This window comes from Ovis canadensis, chromosome 22, assembly GCF_042477335.2.
Source record: "Ovis canadensis isolate MfBH-ARS-UI-01 breed Bighorn chromosome 22, ARS-UI_OviCan_v2, whole genome shotgun sequence".
Classification (NCBI taxonomy): domain Eukaryota; kingdom Metazoa; phylum Chordata; class Mammalia; order Artiodactyla; family Bovidae; genus Ovis; species Ovis canadensis.
The window spans coordinates 46,365,108-46,386,674 of NC_091266.1; the positions used below are offsets into that span (position 1 = coordinate 46,365,108).

General features: G+C 36.8%; 1 protein-coding gene across 1 annotated transcript in view; it reads left to right on the forward strand.

Moving 5' to 3' along the window:
- SMC3 (structural maintenance of chromosomes 3) overlaps nucleotides 1–21,567 on the forward strand; it is a 38,784-nt gene that overhangs the window by 869 nt on the left and 16,348 nt on the right. Inside the window, exons 2-13 of the mRNA XM_069567083.1 lie at nucleotides 539–614; nucleotides 7,387–7,425; nucleotides 8,905–8,972; nucleotides 13,057–13,128; nucleotides 13,998–14,077; nucleotides 14,343–14,421; nucleotides 15,548–15,665; nucleotides 16,654–16,829; nucleotides 17,348–17,428; nucleotides 17,654–17,818; nucleotides 18,157–18,278; nucleotides 19,358–19,571. Of these exons, the coding sequence (XP_069423184.1) occupies nucleotides 539–614; nucleotides 7,387–7,425; nucleotides 8,905–8,972; nucleotides 13,057–13,128; nucleotides 13,998–14,077; nucleotides 14,343–14,421; nucleotides 15,548–15,665; nucleotides 16,654–16,829; nucleotides 17,348–17,428; nucleotides 17,654–17,818; nucleotides 18,157–18,278; nucleotides 19,358–19,571 (1,290 nt within the window). The remainder of the gene's footprint in view (nucleotides 1–538; nucleotides 615–7,386; nucleotides 7,426–8,904; nucleotides 8,973–13,056; nucleotides 13,129–13,997; nucleotides 14,078–14,342; nucleotides 14,422–15,547; nucleotides 15,666–16,653; nucleotides 16,830–17,347; nucleotides 17,429–17,653; nucleotides 17,819–18,156; nucleotides 18,279–19,357; nucleotides 19,572–21,567) is intronic.

Below are 21,567 nucleotides of genomic sequence, written 5' to 3' on the forward strand. Positions count from 1 at the left end.
CGCCTCCTCATTCCGTTGTTTACTTTCTGTCAAAATGGTCTTCCCGCGCTGGAGGCCACCCCGAAAATGAGCCCATTCACACTCGTTAAGAGAAGTTTCTCGGCTGGATGTGTTGGACTCGGAGCAGTCCTGTCCTGGATGGGCGGCTCTTTTTTGGTCAGAGTGTGACTGAAAGGGGCGCCCAGGACCGCTGAGCCCCCCTGCATACTTGATAAGACTTTTATCCGGCCCTCTGATGGTTAGTGTTCCAGCCAGCCTTACCCAGTGTATTTGATTTTGAGCGCTCCCTAACAGGTTACTAATTATAACTTCTCTTAAGCAACACTGGTAGTGGTTACTGATATACGGGCAGTTTTAAGAAGATTTTTAAATCATTTTCCAAGATAAATTTTTCTTCTCTGACATGGGAATTTTTCTATTTGGCATTAAATGGGAAACCAGAAAGGGAAGGAGGGCAAAAGGAAAATACTAGCTTAGAGGTTATTTCTTTTGGGGCATGTTATTTCTTTCTGAAAAAAATCTCTCTTCTGTTTGTTAGGTTATTATCCAGGGTTTTCGAAGTTATAGAGATCAAACAATTGTAGACCCGTTCAGTTCAAAACATAATGTTATTGGTAAGTGTTCATGGTTCACTCTTGTCAGTTTTCTGTCTACATAGTCATTTAAATTTGCCAACATTAGGCTGAAGGAGACAGGAATTGTCTTAATATTACATAAATTTGTATTTTTTTTTCTGTGTGAATACTTTTATCTGCACTGATGAAATTGCTTCCTTTTTACGTTTAAAAATACTTGGTTGGATAAGACAGAGTATTCATTTTTATTTGGTAGCCTTGCGTGTGTGTGTTTTAATAGATTTAAGTTTATAGTGAATGGCACTAAATTTAGCATTTCAGCTATTCTTGGTATGTCATTTCCTACTTTAAAAATGGTCACTATTGCCTTATTTCAAAGATGACCATTCTTTATTCACAAATTAGGTTGTTCTAAGATATTTTTTTTTTCCTGTTATAATGTCCAAGGACAGACCGTGCAGCTTGATAGGAAAAGCATAAACTTTGGATCATGGCAGAATGGGATTCAAATCCCAGTTCTGCTATGTATTCTTCAGACTTCCTGATGCTTCAGTTTTCTCACTTGGAAAGTGGAAATAATGATACATGTTTCTTAGGGCTGTTGGGAACATTAAATGAGAAAGCAATAATGTGAGGATAAGGGGGCTAATGGTGATTGTCCTTCAATATAATAATTAATATATAGGTTCTACAGATGATAGTGATACAGACAGCAGGTGTTTTCTGACCATCTGCTGAGTTTTTAAAGAACAGATTAAATGAGTGCTTCTAGACACCAGAAAGGAGAAGGCAATGGCACCCCACTCCAGTACTCTCGCCTGGAAAATCCCATGGACAGAGGAGCCTGGTAGGCTGCAGTCCATGGGGTCGCTAAGATTCCCACACGACTGAGCGACTTCACTTTCACTTTTCACTTTCATGCATTGGAGAAGGAAATGGCAACCCATTCCAGTATTCTTGCCTGGAGAATCCCAGGGACAGGGGAGCCTGGTGGGCTACCGTCTCTGGGGTCTCACAGAGTCGGACACGCCTGAAGCGACTTAGCAGCAGCAGCAGCAGCAGCAGACACCAGAAAAGTATAGAATCGCTATCAACATAGATTTCAGCCCTACAGTGTCCTAGTTGGCTTGGTCTGCCACAACAAAATATCATAGACTAGATGGCTTAAACAACAGGGATTTATTTTTTCACTGCTCTGGAGAACCTTTGTTTGAACCTCTCCGTCTTGAAAGAGCAATAGTCCTACCATAAAGGCCTCACTCCTAACCTCATGTAAATTACCTCCCAAAGACCCCTTATTTCCAAAAAGCTTCACATAGTAGGGTTAGGGCTTTAACATATGAATTAGGGGTCAGGGAGAGTATGTACCATGGAGTCCATAGCTTGAGGTAAGATTCATACTGTTGACTAAAAAAAATGCATGAGTTGGGAATTAAGTTTTATTTGGGGCAAAATGAGGACTGCAGCCCAGGAGATAAGCACCTCAGATAACTCTGTGAGACTGCTCCAAAGAGACAGTGGGGGAAGGTCAGTCTCTAAGATTTTGGTGAAGGGGAAGTTCAGTGCATTCAAGCCTTTTGGTGGTTATTCAGTCGCTAAATTGTGTCTGACTCTTTGTGACCCCATGGAGTGCAGCATGCCAGCCTTCCCTGTCCTTTACCATCTCCTGGAATTTGCTCCGACTCATGTCCATCGAGTTGGTGATGCGATCCGACCATCTCATTTCTGTCACCCCCTTCTCCTCCTGCCTTCAATCTTTCCCGGCATCAGGGTCTTTTCTGATAAGTTGGCCGTTCTCATCAGGTGGCCAAAGTATTGGAGCTTCAGCTTCAACATCAGTCCTTACAGTAAGTATTCAGAATTGATTTTCTTTAGGATTGACTGGTTTGATCTCCTTGCAGTACAAGGGACTCCCAAGAGTCTTCTCCAACACCACAGTTCAAAAGCATCAATTCTTGGTGCTCAGCCTTCTTTATGGTCCAACTCTGACATCCATACACGACTACTGGAAAAACCATAGCTTTGACTAGGCAGACCTTTGTAGGCAAAGTAATGTCTGCTTTTTAATATGCTGTCTAGGTTAGTCATAGCTTTTCTTCCAAGAAGAAAGCGTCTTTTAATTTCATAGCTGCAGTCACCATCTGCAGTGATTTTGGAGCCCTGAAAAATAAAGTCTCACTGTTTACATTGTTTCCCCATCTATTTGCCATGAAAAGATGGGACCGGATGCCATGGTCGTCATTTTTTGAATGTTGAGTATTAAGCCAGCTTTTTCACTCTCCTCTTTCACCTTCAGCAAGAGGCTCTTCAGTTCTTCGCTTTCTGCCATAAGGGTGGTATATCATCTGCATATCTGAGGTGATTGATATTTCTCCCGGCAATCTTGATTCCAGCCTGTGCTTCATCCAGCCCAGCATTTCTCATGATGTACTCTGCATATAAGTTAAATAAGCAGGGTGAAAATATACAGCCTTGATGCACTCCTTTCCCTATTTTGAACCAGTCCATTGTTCCATGTTGAGTTCTAACTGTTCTAACAGGTTTCTCTGGAGGCAGGTAAGGTGGTCTGGTAGTCTCATCTCTTGAAGAATTTTCCACAGTTTGTCGTGATGCACACAGTCAAAGGCTTTAGCGTAGTCAGTGAAGCAGAGGTGGATATTTTTTTGGAACTCTCTTGCTTTTCTTTGATCCAGTGGATGTTGGCAATTTGATCTCTGGTTCTTCTGACTTTTCTAAATCCAGCTTGAACATCTGGGAGTTCTCTGTTTAGGAGAACTGAAGCCTTGCTTGGAGAATTTTGAACATTACTTTGCAAGCGCTTACTTGACACAAAGTTTTTTGCTAGTCAGGAGGAGAGAATGTCATCATGAGGGATTTAGTTATTTTCTAGATCTGAAGAGATGCAGGGATTGGGATCATGAAATCAGTTCCTGAAAATATCTATCTGAAGACCTGTTGCACCAGTTTCCCTGGTGGGAAAGTGAGAGTGAGCACAGTGCCTGACTCTCCACCCTGAATTCAGCTTGGGGGGGGTGGGGGGTGCTGAAGGCCAGCAGCTGCAGCAGCACAGGGTTCAATCTCTGCAGAGGCAAATGGCAAATGCCCTTGTTGTTCTGTTGCTGGCAAATGCTCTTGGCAAGTGCCAGTTTAGTTGACAATACAGAAATAAGGGTGAACAGTGAATACTAATGTTCCCAGAGAAACTTTTGAGAATCATATTTTATTTTGAAATAAATAATAAAATTTAAAAATTGAGGGCACAAAAAAGCCTGCCTTTGAAACATCAGTTGCAGCTTTGTAGTTGGTAATAAAAACATACTTTTCCTTCTGCCTTAACCTACTGAAAAATCATTAATTAGTGTGCTCTAAGAATAGATTGATTGTACTAGAGTTTTACTTACATTTTGATTATAAGCATCTTCTGATGTTCATCAATCAGAAAATCTTTAGAAATGGAGAAACTTGAATAATTACTAGATTTAGAGTATTTCCTTAACTCATAAATTAGAAGTGGTTAAATATCTTAATATCAGTTTTATACAGTTATAGTTTCTCTTTGGTATCTTGGATGTGACTAAAACTTGTTATAAAATCTTAGTCTTTTTGCATATAACCTAAGCATATCCCTAGATTACTTGTAATACAGTGTAAATGCTATGTAAATAGCTGTAAATACAATGTACCTCATGTGTAAATAGTTGCCAGCTTGTGGCAAATTCTGGTTTGTTTTTGGAACTTTCTGAAAACCCCCAGTCTATGGTTGATTAAATCCTTGGGTCTGGAACCCAGTGGAGGACTAATTTTATCCCTGGTGGCTTATAGGGTAAAGTGTCTGACTGCAATGAGGGAGACCTGGGTTCAATCCCTGGGTCAGGAAGATCCCCTGGAGAAGGAAATGGCAATCCACTCCAGTACTCTTGCCTGGAAAATCCCATGGACCAGGGAGCCTGGTCAGCTACAGTCCATGGGATCACAAAGAGTCGGACAGGACTGAGCTACCACATGTTTGGTTGGTTGGTTGGTGGTTCTTGACATTTCAATTGTTGTGGTTTTGTAAGATGATGGCCATCATTACCTAGAATGATTAAATTATATCTGTAGGGCCTCTTCAGTTTAGTTCAGTTCAGTCACTCAGTTGTGTCCGACTCTGCGAGCTCATGAATCACAGCACGCCAGGCCTCCCTGTCCATCACCAACTCCCAGAGTTCACTCAGACTTGCGTCCATTGAGTCAGTGATGCCATCCAGCCATCTCATCCTCTGTCGTCCCCTTCTCCTCCTGCCCCCAATCCCTCCCAGCATCAGAGTCTTTTCCCATGAGTCAACTCTTCGCATGAGGTGGCCAAAGTACTGGAGTTTAAACTTTAGCATCATTCCCTCCAAAGAAATCCCAGGGCTGATCTCCTTCAGAATGGACTGGTTGGATCTCCCTGCAGTCCAAGGGACTCTCAAGAGTCTTCTCCCAACACCACAGTTCAAAAGCATCAATTCTTCTGGTAGGGCCTCTTACCAGGTAGCTATTTTACTACTTTCGTTGAAACATTAGGATTGTTAATAGTCACAGTTACAAAGGAAATTATCTAAATGTTCTTTTGTTTAACTGAAAAAAAAAAAAGATATTGTTTAATGTATTTTAAAAACAAGTCTGGACTTCCTGGCTGTCCAGTGGTTGAGACTTCACCTTCCAATACACAAGGTGCAGGTTCAATCCCTGGTCCAGGAGCAAAGATCCCCATGCCTTATGGCCACAAAAGCATAAAGCAGAAATAATATTGTAACAAATTTAATAAAGACTTTAAAAACAGTCCACATCAAAAAAAAATCTTAAAAAATAAAAACAAGTCCGTTAATTGTGTAAGAAAGACCAAAAGTAATATACACTGAGATTGATCCTAAACATAACTTTTGAAAGCATACCACTTTAATGATTTTCGACCCTTAGGAAAATAATGATTTGAAGGCAGGGAGAACCTCGTGTGCTGATACTTGTTTGATGTTTAAATGTAATAACCATAAACCTTTTTAAGGTTATCTTTATCCCTGTCCTTCTAACAAAAGAAATATACGTGACTTTGTAGAACATAAAGAGCATAGAAGCTAAAAGGAAAAAGAATTAAACTGTAGTCCCTCTACCCAGAGATCGCTATTTCCTGTTAATGATCTATACTTGTGTTAGTCCCCTGCTTTCCTGGAAAACAGAGCCCCAAGCCTGCTTAGCTGCTAGGGCCTTAATGGGAGAGTGCAGTTTGAGGGCAAGAGTGAGGGGAGAAGGTCATACCTTTACAAAGAAGATATATCTGGTTTGTGGTCACGCTGGATCACTTCTAGACAGATTTTGTGAAGCCATCTTGTATAATCACAGTAGAGTTATCAATGTCAATAAATTTAGCATCAATACAGTAGTCATTTATTTTTATTTTCTATTTATGTTGACTGACCAAGAAATGTTCTTTATAACATTTCCCCCCACCCCAGTACAGGATTTAATTTAGGATCAGGTGTTGCATTTAGTTGTCACGTCTCTTTATTCTCATTTAATCTGGGTCATTTCCACAGCCTTTGTCTTTTACAATGTTGGTTTTGAGAAATATTATGTAAATGATGTGTCCTTTTCAGGGTACTCCATGTGGAAGCACACGATCTCCATCTGCTGCTTATTGATGATTATACTTTTGATCAGTAAAGAGTGTGTCATTTTTCCACTCTAGTAGTGTTTTTTCCTTTGCAACTGATAAATAATGTGGAGAGATTTGGGGACCATGCAAATACTGTGTTCCTTATCAAAATTCCCCCTTAGATTTAGTATTCATCAATAATTCTTGCCTTTATTCTGGTAGTTACAGGATGATGATATTCTATTTCCAGCACTCCTCTCACATTTACCCTTTGTTATTTTACTATAATCAAGCATCCTTTCTCCTTAGCTGTTTGTTTATTTTTTTATTTTCAATATGGACTCATGAATTATTCTCCTCCACTTCCACCCAAGCCCTAATTTATAATTCATCTAATTATTTTAGTGCTCAAATTATCCTAGATTTCCCTAGTAGAAGACCCCCTTCAAGTTGGCCTGAGTCTGTTGTATGCCTTTTTTTTTTTAAAGCACTTCATTATTTTCTGATCTCTTTAGAATTTACTTTGGATTAAAGATAATGACTTTGGGGCTAAATTGTTCAGGATATTGGTCAAGATTGAGAGAGAGTGACAGTTATTCATGACTCTTAATGAAAATTCTGCTGAACAGAAAAGTTCAAATAAATTCATTATACCTGATGCATTTGATTTTCTTTTATGTATAGAATTGCTTATTTCTGAATTCAGGTAGTAAAACAAGTGCCTTATAGTTGTCTGTATTTTTGTGATTCTGAGAGACTATACTTGATGTATAGGGCTGATCAGAAAACAGTTTTAATATGGAAATGGTTTGAGAATTTTTAATGACTGTTTAAGTATTTTAAAATTTTAGCATGTGAATCTTTAAATTGTTAGATGTATTATATACAATTAAAATAGAATTACATGTCCATTGTAATGAAGACCAGGTAATATGTTTAGTTATTCCTGTTAAACTATTGAGAAAGAGCAAAAAAGTAAACAATGAAATAAATTTCTTTAAGAAAAAAACTGAAGATGAAACAAAAACTGTACTCATTTGGTAATTAAAGCTGTTTTATTATTTGCTGTTCACTGTTCTGTTGTATTTAAGTTTTAAGATGTTTTGTTAGAAAATAAGATTTTATATCTTTGAATACTTTCAGTTTAAAATTTTACTGTTTTTTATACAAAATAACATACTTTTTGAAATTTTACAGTGGGCAGAAATGGATCTGGAAAAAGTAACTTTTTTTATGGTAGGTATTATATTTTGAATTCTAAATATAATAAGACCTAGGTATCTTAAGGTAGTTTATCTGAGGTTATATCTGCATGAAACAGAAGAAATACTTCTTCAAACATGATTGAAATTTAATGTAGAGGGTTTAGAGTGTAAGAATCTGAGCTCTGCGCTAGTGGCTAATTAGCCATGTGAGATTATGCAAAACAACTTCTCAAAGTAGTCTTTCACTTTAAAAACAGGTATTTACCCTGCCTACCTTCGATGAGTTGTGAGAATCAAATGAGATTTATGTATAGGAGTGCTTTCTAAACTTCAGTGCCATATATAAATGTTGTAAATGCAGAAAGAGAGAGAAAGAATATAAGTGCAGTAGAATAGTTAATATTGTTATGGGAAATAGCTGTCTGTTTCATCTAAATCATTATTTTAATAAGAGATGGATGAGTATAAAAAACTATAGACTCAACAAAGACAGTTGTCAGAAGGTAGTAAATAGAGCTTTGAAAACTAGCTCTTAAAATGCATTTAATAGTAATGCCTGTGTTAAATTCTTTGGGGAGGAAAAATATTTTAACAGATTTGGACTATATAGAGTAGGTTGAAGAATTTTTGAACATCTTAATTGAGTGGTGCTTGAGGAAAAGGGAGCATTAGTAATAGTAGAGGTTCTGTCCCTTCTCTGCTCACAGCTCTAAAGGGCACTCTGAATCCCATCAGTAGTTGTAATTTGGGGATGGTGAGAAGAGTAGGATTGGAGTGGAAGTATTTCATAATCTCTAGGAGTTTGAATTTGTCTCCTTCAAGGTGGTTATAAAAGAAAACAAATCCCCAGCATACATATTCATATACACACACTCAGTCTTCTAGAGTGTCAAAAGTCTCTCGGGTGGACTGGGAATACAAAAGTTGAGTAAAGAGTTATATTTCTAGGAGAGGGTTGTCCAGTTAGGCATTCTGAGGAAGTGGCATGAATGACACCTTCTTATTTATAGAAGACAAAGGGCATGTAGGTACTGCAGCAGAGAGTGGAAATCTGAAGCGTTTCCCAGTATTTCCTACTTGGTTCTGTTTCTTTAGACAAAGTATCCAGTTAACGATATTATAGGAATATATCCTATTTTGTTAAATATTTTAATTTATATCATTTATGTGTAGTGGATAAAAGCAAATATAGCATGAAACCTGAACATGTATACTCTGATCAAGTCACACCTTACTTCTACTTGTCTTTTTGTGTATTTCAGTGTTTTCTTTTTATTTTCTTACCTTAAATGTTTTAGTGAAAGCTTGTTAATATTTTTCTAATATCATCATTTCGTAGGTGATTAATCTGTACAGGCAAATTTTCTGCATTCCTTTTGTCTATATGAAACAGTTAGTCTGTATTGTTCATTACCTGATAGAAACACTGTGTTCTCTGAAGGTACAGGAGATTATAACTAAGGCATAAATCTTTTTTAGATTGTACTAATAGTTGTTTTTATGTTTCCAGCAATTCAGTTTGTTCTCAGTGATGAGTTTAGTCATCTTCGTCCGGAACAGCGATTGGCTTTGTTACATGTGAGTGAGACTGCTTTAAAACATTACTGGTTTTAAGTACTTCTAAAAATACATTGTCAGTTCCGCTAAACAAAATTATTTTTTCAAGTTTCAGATCTTTTGTGAACATGACACGATATGTTTCTTATGTATATTGTTCTGTAATTGTGAAATTTAGTGTACTATATTAATGCAGGATAAAGGCTTAATTTTTATATAATGGTTAAAAAAAATTGTAGGAGTTCCCTATGGATGGATATATCTTCCATATAAATATAAATTATTTATTTAAAGAGTATGGCCTGGTAAGGGTCTGGAATCTGATTTGCTGAGGAGAAAAACGAGTTAGGTTGGGGTTTAGAAAGTTTGAGACTCAGAATCAAGTTAATATGGAGCCACAGAAAAGCAACCATTACAAACTTAACCACATAAAATTATTTTTAGCCATATTTGTACTTAAATGGTAACATTATTTTCCAATAAGAAAGTATGTTTATAGTAATGAAAATTGTTAGAATGTTTTCATTAAATTATAAATAGTAAATACTTTTAAGAAAGTATAAAAGTCTATGATAAAATGGTATACCTTATCTGTCTTATTTAAATATAGCTTATAATTACTGTTAAGACCAGAAAGCAGGATTCTTCAGTGTATCTACACAGTATCTCTCAGACTTAAAGTTCTTTTCTAACCATTATCCCCCACTACCCCTGTCCACTCTTTTTTTCTGGTTGTGCCATGTGCCTTGCGGGATCTTAATTCCTCAACGAGGAATTGAACCAAGGCCACGGTAGTGAAAGCACCAAGTCCTAACCACAGGACTGGCAAGGAATTCCTTCCTCCCACTCTTAAATTTTAATTTTAATTTTTTATTTGAATTTTTAGTCTCGTAATCAGGATTGATTCCCTATAAGCAAATCTCTGTTTAGGTTTCTCGGATTAGCATAAAAAGAATAGTTTCTTTAGGTGTTATTCTTTATTGTATTGAACTGCTTCATAACAGTTTTCACAATCTAGAAATTACCTGGGCTTGGTAAGTATCTGGGTCACAAATTGATCAAAATGTGATATGTTAAATGTGTATGTTTTCATAGCAGATTTAAAATTATACAGAGTATCTCAAATGTTTAAAAAGATAGTTCCAGTAATTATATGCTTTGTTAGGGTTCCTTTCTAACATTAAGATGAATCTGTAAGTGAAAGGCTCAAAGTTTTATGTATTAGCAAATAGGTAAAATTGGGTGGCTATGGGGTCTTGTGCTCAAATGAAGTGGTATGTAGAATAAAACCTATTTACATCTAACTTTGACATCTTTTGCATAGTTCTCATTTTTTAAATTCACAGTCAAAGTCTATTTGGAGGAGAAAAAGAAAGCTCTGTGGTTGAGTATTATCCTAATCCAGTGTCTGCTGCTTTGGCAAGAGGATTTTCTCAGTACAGTTCAGTCGCTCAGTTGTGTCCAACTCTTTGCAACCCCATGGAGTGCAACACACCAGGCTTTCCTATCCATCATCAACTCCCGGAACTTGCTCAAACTCAAGTCTATCGAGATCGTGATGCCATCCAACCATCTCAATCCTCTGTCGTCCCCTTCTCCTGCCTTCAGTCTTGCCCAGCATCAGGGTCTTTTCTAAAGACCATTTGTTCACATCTGGTGGCCAGAGTATTGGCGCTTCAGCTTCAGTATTAGTCCTTCCAATGAATATTCAGGACTGATTTCCTTTGGGATTGACTGGTTTGATATCCTTGCAGTCCAAGGGACTCTTGAGAGTCTTCTCCAATCCCACAGTTCAAAAGCATCAATTCTTCAGTGCTCAGCTTTCTTTACAGTCCAACTCTCACATCCATACATGACTACTGGAAAAACTATAGCTTTAACTAGATGGACCTTTGTTAGCAAAGTAATGTCTCTGCTTTTTAATATGCTGTCTAGGTTAGTCATAGCTTTTCTTCCAAGGAGTCTGTTAAATTCATGGCTGCAGTCACCATCTGCAGTGATTTTGGAGCCCAAGAAAATAAAGTCTGTCACTGTTTCCATTGTTTTCCCATCTGCTTGCCATGAAGTAGTGGGACCGATGCCATGATCTTCATTTTTTGAATGTTGACCTTTAAGCCAACTTTTTCACTCTCCTTGACTTTCATCAAGAGGCTCTTTAGCTCTTCTTCGCTTTCTGCCATAAGGGTGGTGTCATCATGTATCTGAGGTTATTGATATTTCTCCCAGCAATCTTGATTCCAGGTTGTGCTTCATCCAGTCTGACATTTTGCATGATGTACTCTGCACATAAGTTAAATAAGCAGGTTGACAATATATAGCCTTGACTTATTCCTTTCCTGATTTGGAACCAGTCTATTGTTCCATGTCCGGTTCTAACTGTTGCATCTGACATGCATACAGATTTCTCAGGAGGCAGGTCAGGTGGTCTGTTATTTCCCATCTCTTTTAAGAATTTTCCACAGTTTGTTGTGATCCACACAGTCAAAGGCTTTGGTGTAATGAATAAGGCAGAAGTAGGTGTTTTCCTGGAGCTCTCTTGCTTTTTCTATGATCCAGTGGACGTTGGCAGTATGATCTCTGATTCCTCTGCCTTTCCTAAATCCAGCTTCAACATCTGGAAGTTCTAGATTCATGTACTATTGAAGCCTGGCTTGGGGAATTTTGAGCATTACTTTGCTAGCATGTGAGATGAATCCAGTTGTGTAGTAGTTTGAGCATTCTCTGGCATTTCCTTTCTTTGGGATTGAATGAAAACTGACCTTTTCCAGTCCCGTGGCCACTGCTGAGTTTTCCAAATTTGCTGGTATATCCAGTGCAGCACTTTCACAGCATCATCTTTTAGGATTTGAAATAGCTTAGCTGGAATTCTATCACCTCCACTAGCTTTGTTCATAGTGATGCTTCCTAAGGCCCACTTGAGTTCACACTCCAGGATGTCTGGCTCTTGGTAGGTGATGACACCATCGTGGTTATCTGGATCATGAAAATCTTTTTTGTATAGTTCTTTTGTGTATTCTTGCCACCTCTTAATATCTTCTGCTTCTGTTAGATTCATACCATTTCTGTCCTTCATTGTGCCCATCTTTGCATGAAAAGTTCCCTTGATATCTCTGATTTTCTTGAAGAGTTCTCTAGTCTTTCCCATTCTATTGTTTTCCTCTATTTCTTTGCATTGATCACTTAGGAAGACTTTCTTACCTCCTTGCTATTCTTTAGAACTCTGCATTCAGATGGTTATATCTTTCCTTTTCTCCTTTGCCTTTCACTTCTCTTCTTTTCACAGCTATTTGTATTTCCTCCTCAGACAACCATTTTGCTTTTTTGCATTTCTTCTTCTGGGGGATGGTCTTGATCAGTGCCTCCTGTACAATGTCATGAACCTCCATCCATAGTTCTTAAGGCACTCTGTCTATCAGATCTAATCCCTTGAATCTGTTTGTCACTTCCACTATATAATTGCAAGGGATTTGATTTAGGTCAGACCTGAATGGTCTGGTGGTTTTCCCTACTTTAGTCAATTTAAGTCTGAATTTTTAATAAGGAATTATGATCTGAGCCATGGTCAGCTCCCAGTCTTGTTTTTGCTGACTGTATAGAGTTTCTCCATCTTCTGTTGCAAAAAATATAATCCATCTGATTTCTGTATTGACCATCTGGTGATGTCCATGTGTAGAGTCTTCTCTTGTGTTGTAGGAAGAGGGTGTTTGCTATGACCAGTGTTAACTCTGGTAAAACTGTAAAATTCTGTTAGCCTTTGCCCAGCTTCATTTTGTACTCCCAAGGCCAAACTTGTCTGTTAGGTATCTAACAGGTAACTTGTCAGGTATCTCTTGACTTCCTACTTTTGCATTCCAGTCCCCCATAATGAAAAGGACCTCATTTTGGGGGTGTTAGTTCTAGAAGGTCTTGTAGGTCTTCATAGAATCATGTAACTTCAGCTTCTTTGGCATTAGTGGTTGGGGCATAGACTGGATTGCTGTGATATTCTCGTCTGATAGAAATTTTCCTCCTTTGAATCAGGCTTGTTACCTGCACTAAACTTTAAAAGTATTTAAAGAATATGAAAATACCATTTAAATAACATTAATTTTTTCTTGTGTTTTAGGAGGGTACTGGTCCTCGTGTTATTTCTGCTTTTGTGGAGATTATTTTTGACAATTCAGACAACCGGTTACCGGTGAGTAACTTTTTTTCTTTTCAGTAATAATGTTGAGAATTTTATTGATGCAGCTGACTTTTTTCATGCTTTGAAACTTTTATTTATAGCTGTACTTAGGCTTTTATGATTTGTGTGTGTTAGTCACTCATTTGTGTCCAGCTGCTTGTAAGTCCCTGGACTATAGCCTTCCAGGCTCCTCTGTCCATGGAATTCTCCAGACAAGAATATTGGAGTGGGTTGCCATGTCCTTCTCCAGGGGATCTTCCCAACACAGGGATCGAACCCAGGTTTCCTGCATTGAAGGCGGATTCTTTACTGTTTTAGCTACCCAGGAAGGCTTTTATGATTTAGTTTATACTAAAATAGCTATAGCTTACATACTAACTTTATCTTAAAGTTTTGAACATTCTGGTAAACAAGTGGGAATGTGCAAGCTGTTGTTAAAAAAAGGTCTTTGTCATGGAATTGAGTATTCATAGCATATCTTTCTTGGAGAAGGCAATGGCAACCTACTCCACTACGCTTGCCTGGAAAATCCCATGGGCAGAGGAGCCTGTTAGGCTGTAGTCTATGAGGTCGCTACGAGTTGGGCATGACTGAGTGACTTCACTTTCACTTTTCTGCATTGGAGAAGGAAATAGCAACCCACTCCAGTGTTCTTGCCTGGAGAATCCCAGGGATGGGAGAACCTGGTGGTCTGCTTTCTATGGCGTCTCACAGAGTCAGACATGACTGAAGTGACTTAGCAGCAGCATATCTTTAGTGAGATAATTGAAGTTTCAAAATAACTGCTATGGTGACGGACTCTAAAATGACCCTATTAACTGAAATGTTTCCAAAACATTTACTGTTAGATTTATGTTTGAGCATTTATGTTTTTTTCTTAGATCGACAAAGAGGAAGTTTCACTTCGGAGAGTTATCGGCGCCAAAAAGGATCAGTATTTCTTAGACAAGAAAATGGTCACGTAAGCATTTTTATGCTTATGATTTTTATACAAAAGAGTATAAGTATTTTACTTGGCTCATATATGAGGTACTTTTGTCTCGTGTTCAGCAAATCATTATTTAGAGTTCAAGCATAAGAATCAGAAGATTCCCTGAGGCTGATATGAATGATATTTAATGACTGTTCTGTAGTTCTTCATGCTCCTTAGCTCAGGGGTTAGTGTATTCTTTGCCTCTTGTTAGATTGTTATATATTTGAAAAAATTTTTAATTGTTTATCAACAGGAAAAATGATGTGATGAATCTCCTTGAAAGTGCTGGTTTTTCTCGAAGCAATCCTTATTATATTGTTAAACAAGGAAAGGTAAAAAATGTGTATCTTTTTAAATGGAATTTGTTTTCTGATTATATTTATTGAATGATGAATTTTATTTCATTCTAATGGTTAAATTCGGGTGAAAATGGACCATACTATCTTCTGTTTTCATTGATTTATTTTGCCCTGGAGTTTGTATTAATAATACCTTTTTTGTGGCCATAAAGTGCAAAACAGATCCATTGCATAGTGGGATAAAAGTATTTCAGCAGAATTATTTAAGTGGATCATGTTTTCTTAGTGATCTGCAGATATTTTTGGTTTGTAGAAGTTAAGAGTATTGTAGAAACTTTCTAAAAATTACATTTGAAAAAAGTTACTTTCTGAAATTAATACTCTGTTAGTATAACACACTAGAAAGCTTACATTACCAGAAATCTGCATAATGCTACGTTATTTTCCCTCAATCGAATTGTATTTTTTAAAGTTTTTAGGAGTTATATACTTGAGCTGATTGTTCTACTATTTCCTCATATATTTTAACTATATATATCTAAAATAGTTTATTTTTCTTAGAACATACCCTGCAGTGTCCTAATAGTTACCTGTTGTGCTATTTTGGACTAGGGGAGAATCCTTTTAAAATGTCCATTTCTTATTTCATGTTGGAGGTGTTTTTAGCTATGTGTTGGAAAGAAAAAGGGATTAGCAAGAATATGTGTTTCACTTTCAAGAGCGAGATTTTTGAAGAGACTGTCTTTGTGAGAAATTTCTTTAAGAGGAGGCTGATTTGAAAGCAATTATCTGAGACTTCCTGCGTGCATGCAGCATAGGTCCCTTTGTATTGTTTCAATTTCTGCTCAAGGTCATTTCATAGAAACCATCCATGTTGTCTGCGTCTTTTATAAGAGCACTGCCGTCACCCAAACTCTTAATGCTACAGTTTCTTATTTTGTTTTGTTTTTCCTCATGGCAGTTATAGTGTAATGGTATGTATGCTTCCTGTTTTTTTCCCCACTAGAATGTAGGTTTCTTGAGGGTAAGATCTTTTCTGTTCATTGCGGTTCTCCTATTGTGAACTGATACTTAAAACTTGGTATGTGAATACCTTTCAAGGTAGAGTTCCTAAAGAGCAATCTAGCTCTGTAAATAATTATTTTTCTAAAATTTTTAGATTAACCAGATGGCAACAGCACCAGATTCTCAGAGACTAAAACTGTTAAGAGAAGTAGCTGGTACTAGAGTGTATGATGAACGAAAAGAAGAAAGCATATCTTTAATGAAGGAAACAGGTAAAATAAATGTTATTCTGCCTAATTTCTTCTATTCTGTGTATTGCTTTTTCATTGTGTTATGATACTTGAGAGAAGTTGTCTATTCTCAGGAGTATATTTTATAATAATTTGCCTGTAGACTGATTGGAAAGAAAATTAGTGTTAGGCAGTTTAAGGTTTGCGAATTCTAACAGTTTGTCTCTTTGAATAAAGAATTGTTACTGTGAGATAATAGTACCATTCTAGGTCAGCTGCTTTAAAGTCTTTCTCATTATTAGTGAGGATAACACATTTGGATGTATTCCTCAGGAAAAAAAAATGCTGAAATATCAGTTGGCATTAGGTTTTAATTTATTCAGAAGCAAGTAAATGTAAAACTTAAACTTTGAACTTGGACTCTTCCTTAGTACATTCATTATGGAAACTCAACTTTGCCTTTCAAGTGCTGTGCCCTTTCGTGGCTTAGAGTCAGAGACCCTTACGTTCAAAGTCTAGATAATAGTTGCCTGATATTCAGACTTGAGATTTGACCTCTCTGGTCCAAAGCTTTCCCATCTGTGAAGTCCTTTTTAATAGTTTGTAGTGGCGAATAGAGGAGCAAAGTCACACCATGATTGGAATATAGTAACTGTTCAGTATATGGCAGCTATATAGATAATGCTGTTATAAGAATTGAGAATCAGTGACACCAGTGATATTAAGTAGGGTTTTGTGGTTTTTTTCCCTAATGTCATGGGGAGGCACATTAACTTTCAAAGGAAGCTTAAACAAAGGCCTGTAACATGTAATATAAGAATCAGTGTCACCATGTATAAGTTTATTCTCTCATACTTTCCATAATAAAGCGTTTTAATTGCCATTTTAGTATCTTAGATTTGGTTACCACCTAATGTCAAAGAAGTAATGCTAAAGTGCTTAAGATTAAGTTTTACACAGTATATTTGAGAATTGATACTGCCTAAAAGTTTTATTCAACTCCTTCATCCTTCTCCCATTTTTTTTTAAGAGGGAAAACGGGAAAAAATCAATGAGTTGTTAAAATACATTGAAGAGAGATTACATACCTTAGAGGAAGAAAAGGAAGAACTAGCTCAGTATCAAAAGTGGGATAAGATGAGACGAGCCCTGGAATATACCATTTACAATCAGGAACTTAACGAGACTCGTGCTAAACTTGATGAGGTAAAATACTTACCTTTGCCACTTGTTTAATTTTATTTTTATGAATATATTAAACTCATACTGTATTTATACTTTTCAATGATTTTTAAATACATACCTCAAAAATGTTAAAACTTCTTAGTGAATTTATTACTCAGCACATTTACTCTTTGAGTCTACTCCAAGGAAAATGACTCACATGGTCCTTGCTGTAGTTGCATCTGAAATATAATTAGGTGGTGGTGTCAGGCAGACCAGGATGAGAAGAAAACAACTTTTAGGGTTTCACGAATTTCTTTCTTGGCTTTTTAAGGTGTATTTTGTAATTAGTATTGCTAACATTTTGTACAAAAACTTGTTTTAGGTAATGCTGAAAACTATAGGCATTTTCTATTTAAACCCAATACAGTTATTTTGGGGGAAATTTTTTTTTAAGTGAATGCTTGTTTTAGCAGATACTTAAAGATTTTTACTAGATGTTATAAAATATTGAACAAATCCAAAATGGGTTGGAAATCATAGCTTGGTTTTTTTTCCAGCTTTCTGCTAAGCGAGAGACAAGTGGAGAAAAATCCAGACAATTAAGAGATGCTCAGCAGGATGCAAGAGATAAGATGGAGGTAAGGTTATAAACTAGACTTAGGTTAACTTCTAAGTTAACCTTTCTGTACCAGAATTATGGAATGGTAACTTCAAGTAGTGGTGTCACTGGGATTGAGTATTGGAAAGAGAGTAGTACTGAAAGTTTAAATAAGAGAAAAAGAAGAGACAAACCAATGATGTCCTGATTTTGCTTTTGTATTTCTAGTTGTCTAATTTGTTTCTATTTGATACTTTTTGAATAGGATATTGAGCGCCAAGTTAGAGAACTGAAAACAAAAATTTCAGCTATGAAAGAAGAAAAGGAACAGCTCAGTGCTGAAAGACAGGAACAAATTAAGCAGAGAACTAAATTGGAGCTTAAAGCCAAGGATTTACAAGATGAATTGGCAGGCAATAGTGAACAGAGGGTAAGTTAAAATGCTGAAAATGAAAGACATAAATGTTCAGGTGATTGGGAACTGCAGAGGACAATCCTTTCTGTGACAGGGGTGCATGCTTGAAGGACAGTCCTTTCTGTGACAGGGGTACATGCTTGAATTTTTGTAAAAAATTTGGCACATTAAAATTAATTTGCATTCAAGTTGCAACTGAGTACTTTCAGTTACTTACATTTAAAAATTAGTTTTATGTTGCAGGATCAGTTTTCTCATAAATTCTTTTCATGAGAAAATATCCTATGCTGGATTTAAAAATAAGAAAAGTTTTTAAACAGATTACATTTTTACTTATCTTGCTTTATTTACAGAAACGCTTATTAAAAGAAAGGCAGAAGCTGCTTGAAAAAATAGAAGAAAAGCAGAAAGAACTGGCAGAAACAGAACCTAAATTCAACAGTGTAAAAGAAAAAGAAGAGCGAGGAATTGCTAGGTCTGGGACTTTTTTCACCAATTCTAATTTTCTGTGTGGTTCCTCTATAGAACCTTATTATATAAAGAATTATAGGTTAGGAAGTTAGTAATTAAGGGCAAAGTTAAATGCCCATTTCAAAGTAACAGCCAGTACTGTGGGCCAGTATTAGTGTATGCATATTGCCTATTTAGAAGCCCTAGGTGATCCACAGTATCTTTACTATAAGTTTGACAAATTTAAGGCTCTGGGAAGTTCAGTAACTTGCCCATAATAATATAGCTAAAATTTGGACTTTGTTTACCCAAATTGTATCCTGCTGTGTGTTCATTCTGCCACCTTCTTTTCATACTGGACATCTTTTAACATCTATACGTTTTAGTTTCTGTCTGTAGATTGGACTTGCCAGTGTTTGCCGACTTCACAATTTAGTACATTATCGTGTTTTTATGCCTCATGTTCATTTTAATGAAATTCCTGTTTATATCCTTTGTCCATTTTTTTCCTGATTTTATTTTTTCTTACTGTTCAATAGTATTGTTTTATGTTATCTGGGGGTTAATATTTGTCCTGTATGTTGTATGTGTTTTCTCTTGCCTTTTAACTTTTATAATGTCTTTCATTGTAAGGTGTTGAAAATGTTTAAATAATTAAATATAGTTGGAGCATTTTTGAAAATCCTGAGGTAGGGTGCTAGATTTGTCTAGGTTTAGTGATTAACCCAGACCAGGAAGGACCTTAAATCCTTAGAGGATGGGCTGTTTTACCTGAATTTCACAGTGATTTTGAAGTTAAATTAATGTTAAATAGAGCTAGTCCTAGAAGCACTATTAGATAACAGTTGCTTTTTATACTTAATTCCTTTTTTTTTTCCCCATGTGGGTTGTGGGGTCTTAGTGCCCTGGCTGTCAAACCCAGGCCCTCGGCAGTGAGAGCACACAGTCCTAAACACTGGACCACCAGGGAATTCTCCTTCTTTCCTTCTTGTATGGAATTACAAAAATGGTTATTGTCTCTCTGTACTCTTGAGGTATTGATTGCAATTAAACTTGGTTATTTCCTGTTCTCCTTTTTAATCCATTCTTTTCTATCTTGTGTAGATTGGCCCAAGCTACCCAGGAAAGAACCGACCTTTATGCAAAGCAGGGTCGAGGAAGCCAGTTTACATCAAAAGAAGAAAGGGATAAGTGGATTAAAAAGGAACTCAAGTCTTTAGATCAAGCTATTAACGACAAGAAAAGACAGATTGCCGCTATACACAAGGATTTGGAGGACACTGAGGCAAATAAAGAGAAAAATCTGGAGCAGTATAATGTAAGAACTTCTGTAGCTGCTTTGTGAAATCTTTGAGTGTGAACATATGCAGGTTTATCTGTTTAAGTTTTATTTGTAAATAGTTTATCATAAAATACACAAGACAGATACTTAATTAGATAAGACCAGCACAGTTTAATATACATATGGTGGTTCTTTTTTTAAAGATTTTTTGCCATGTCAGTGAGTGTCATATAGATTAAATAAATTTAAAATATATTTTTTATGAGTCAGCAACATGTACTTGGACTTTACAGTTAACTTTAAGTGATATCATACAAATCTAAAATGACTATAGTAATTTAAAATATTTCCATTTTTATATAATAATATAATATTGTATCAATGTAATAACTTACTGCAGAATATATTTTGTTAACACATTGCTGATTTTATAACATTTTCTAAATGAATTAAACATTCACTCTGCATGTTTAGTTAGCATTTTCTTAAAAATTGAAGTAGAAGATAAAACCATTACTTTGAATAAGAAAGATTGTAAATTATTTAAAAATAGAAAGAGAGAAAAATGCTCTCTTAAGCACCTGATACTTGCAGATATATATAGGTGATTGGAAGATGATCGAAGTGGTGAGAAGGGAGTGTGTAGGACAGGGGTAGGGTAAGAATATATGTATTTATTTATATACACATGCCTAGAAGGAACCTTTTTACCTTACAAGGTCTTTACTGTTGGTATGGTTGGTTTATCAGAAAAGTCAGTGGAAACATAAAATCTTAAATATGTATACTTATATGCATTTCATGTATAATATTTACATGTATTTATATGTAAATATTTAAAGATAAGTATATGCTTATGTACCAGTCTTTATTTTTAGACATTTTTTAAAGAGCATCTTTGGGTTCACAGCAAAATTGAGAGGAAGGTATAGAGATTTCCCATATACTGCCTACCCCCGACACCTGAATAGCCTTCTTTATCAACATTCTTCACTAGAGTGTATACCAATCTTGATGTAGAACCCAAGATATTTCTTATGAATATGAGTAGTGGTTGGCACTCCGAGGGGACTTTCATGTTATGAGCTGCACGTGTAAATACAGTTCTCCGTAAAGTTGGGTGAAAACAATTCAGGATTCAGTATAAGGTCATATACTGCATTTAGTCGTCGTGCTTCTGTTACTGCTTTAATCTGCATCAGCTCCTCGGTCTTTCCTTGGCTTTGTGACCTGACGTTGTGAATTACTGTTACACGTGCATGTGTGCTCAGTCGTGTCCAACCCTGCGACCCCATGGACTGCGGCCCACCAGACTCCTCTGTTCATGGGATTTTTCAGGCAAGAATGCTGGAGTCAGTTGCCGTTTCCTCCTCCAGGGGATCTTCCCCACCCAGGGATCGAACCCATGTCTCCTGCCTTAATAGGCAGATTCTTTACCACTGAGCCACCATTTTAGTTCAGTTCAGTCGCTCAGTCATGTCCAACTCTTTGTGACCCCATGGAGTGCAGCACGCCAGGCCTCCCTGTCCATTACCAGCTCCTCAAACTCATGTCCATTGAGTCGGTGATGCCATCCAACCATCTCATCTTCTGTCGTCCCCTTCTCCTCCCACCTTTAGTAGTTCCCAGCATCAGGGTCTTTTCAAATGAGTCAGTTCTACGCATCAGGTGGCCAAAGAGTTGGAGTTTCAGCTTCAGCATCAGTCCTTCCAATGAATATTCAGGACTGATTTCCTTTAGGATGGACTGGTTGGATTTCCTAGCTGTCCAAGGGACTCTGAAGAGTCTTCTCCAACACCACAGTTCAAAAGCATCAATTCTTCAGCACTTAGCTTTGCTTATAGTCCAACTCTCACATTCATACATGACTACTGGAAAAACCATAGCTTTGATTAGACGGACCTTTGTTAGCAAGGTAATGTCTCTGCTTTTTAATATGCTGTCTAGATTGGTCATAGCTTTTCTTCCAAGGAACAAGTATCTTTTAATTTATGGCTGCAGTCACCATCTGCAGTGATTTTGGAGCCCCCAA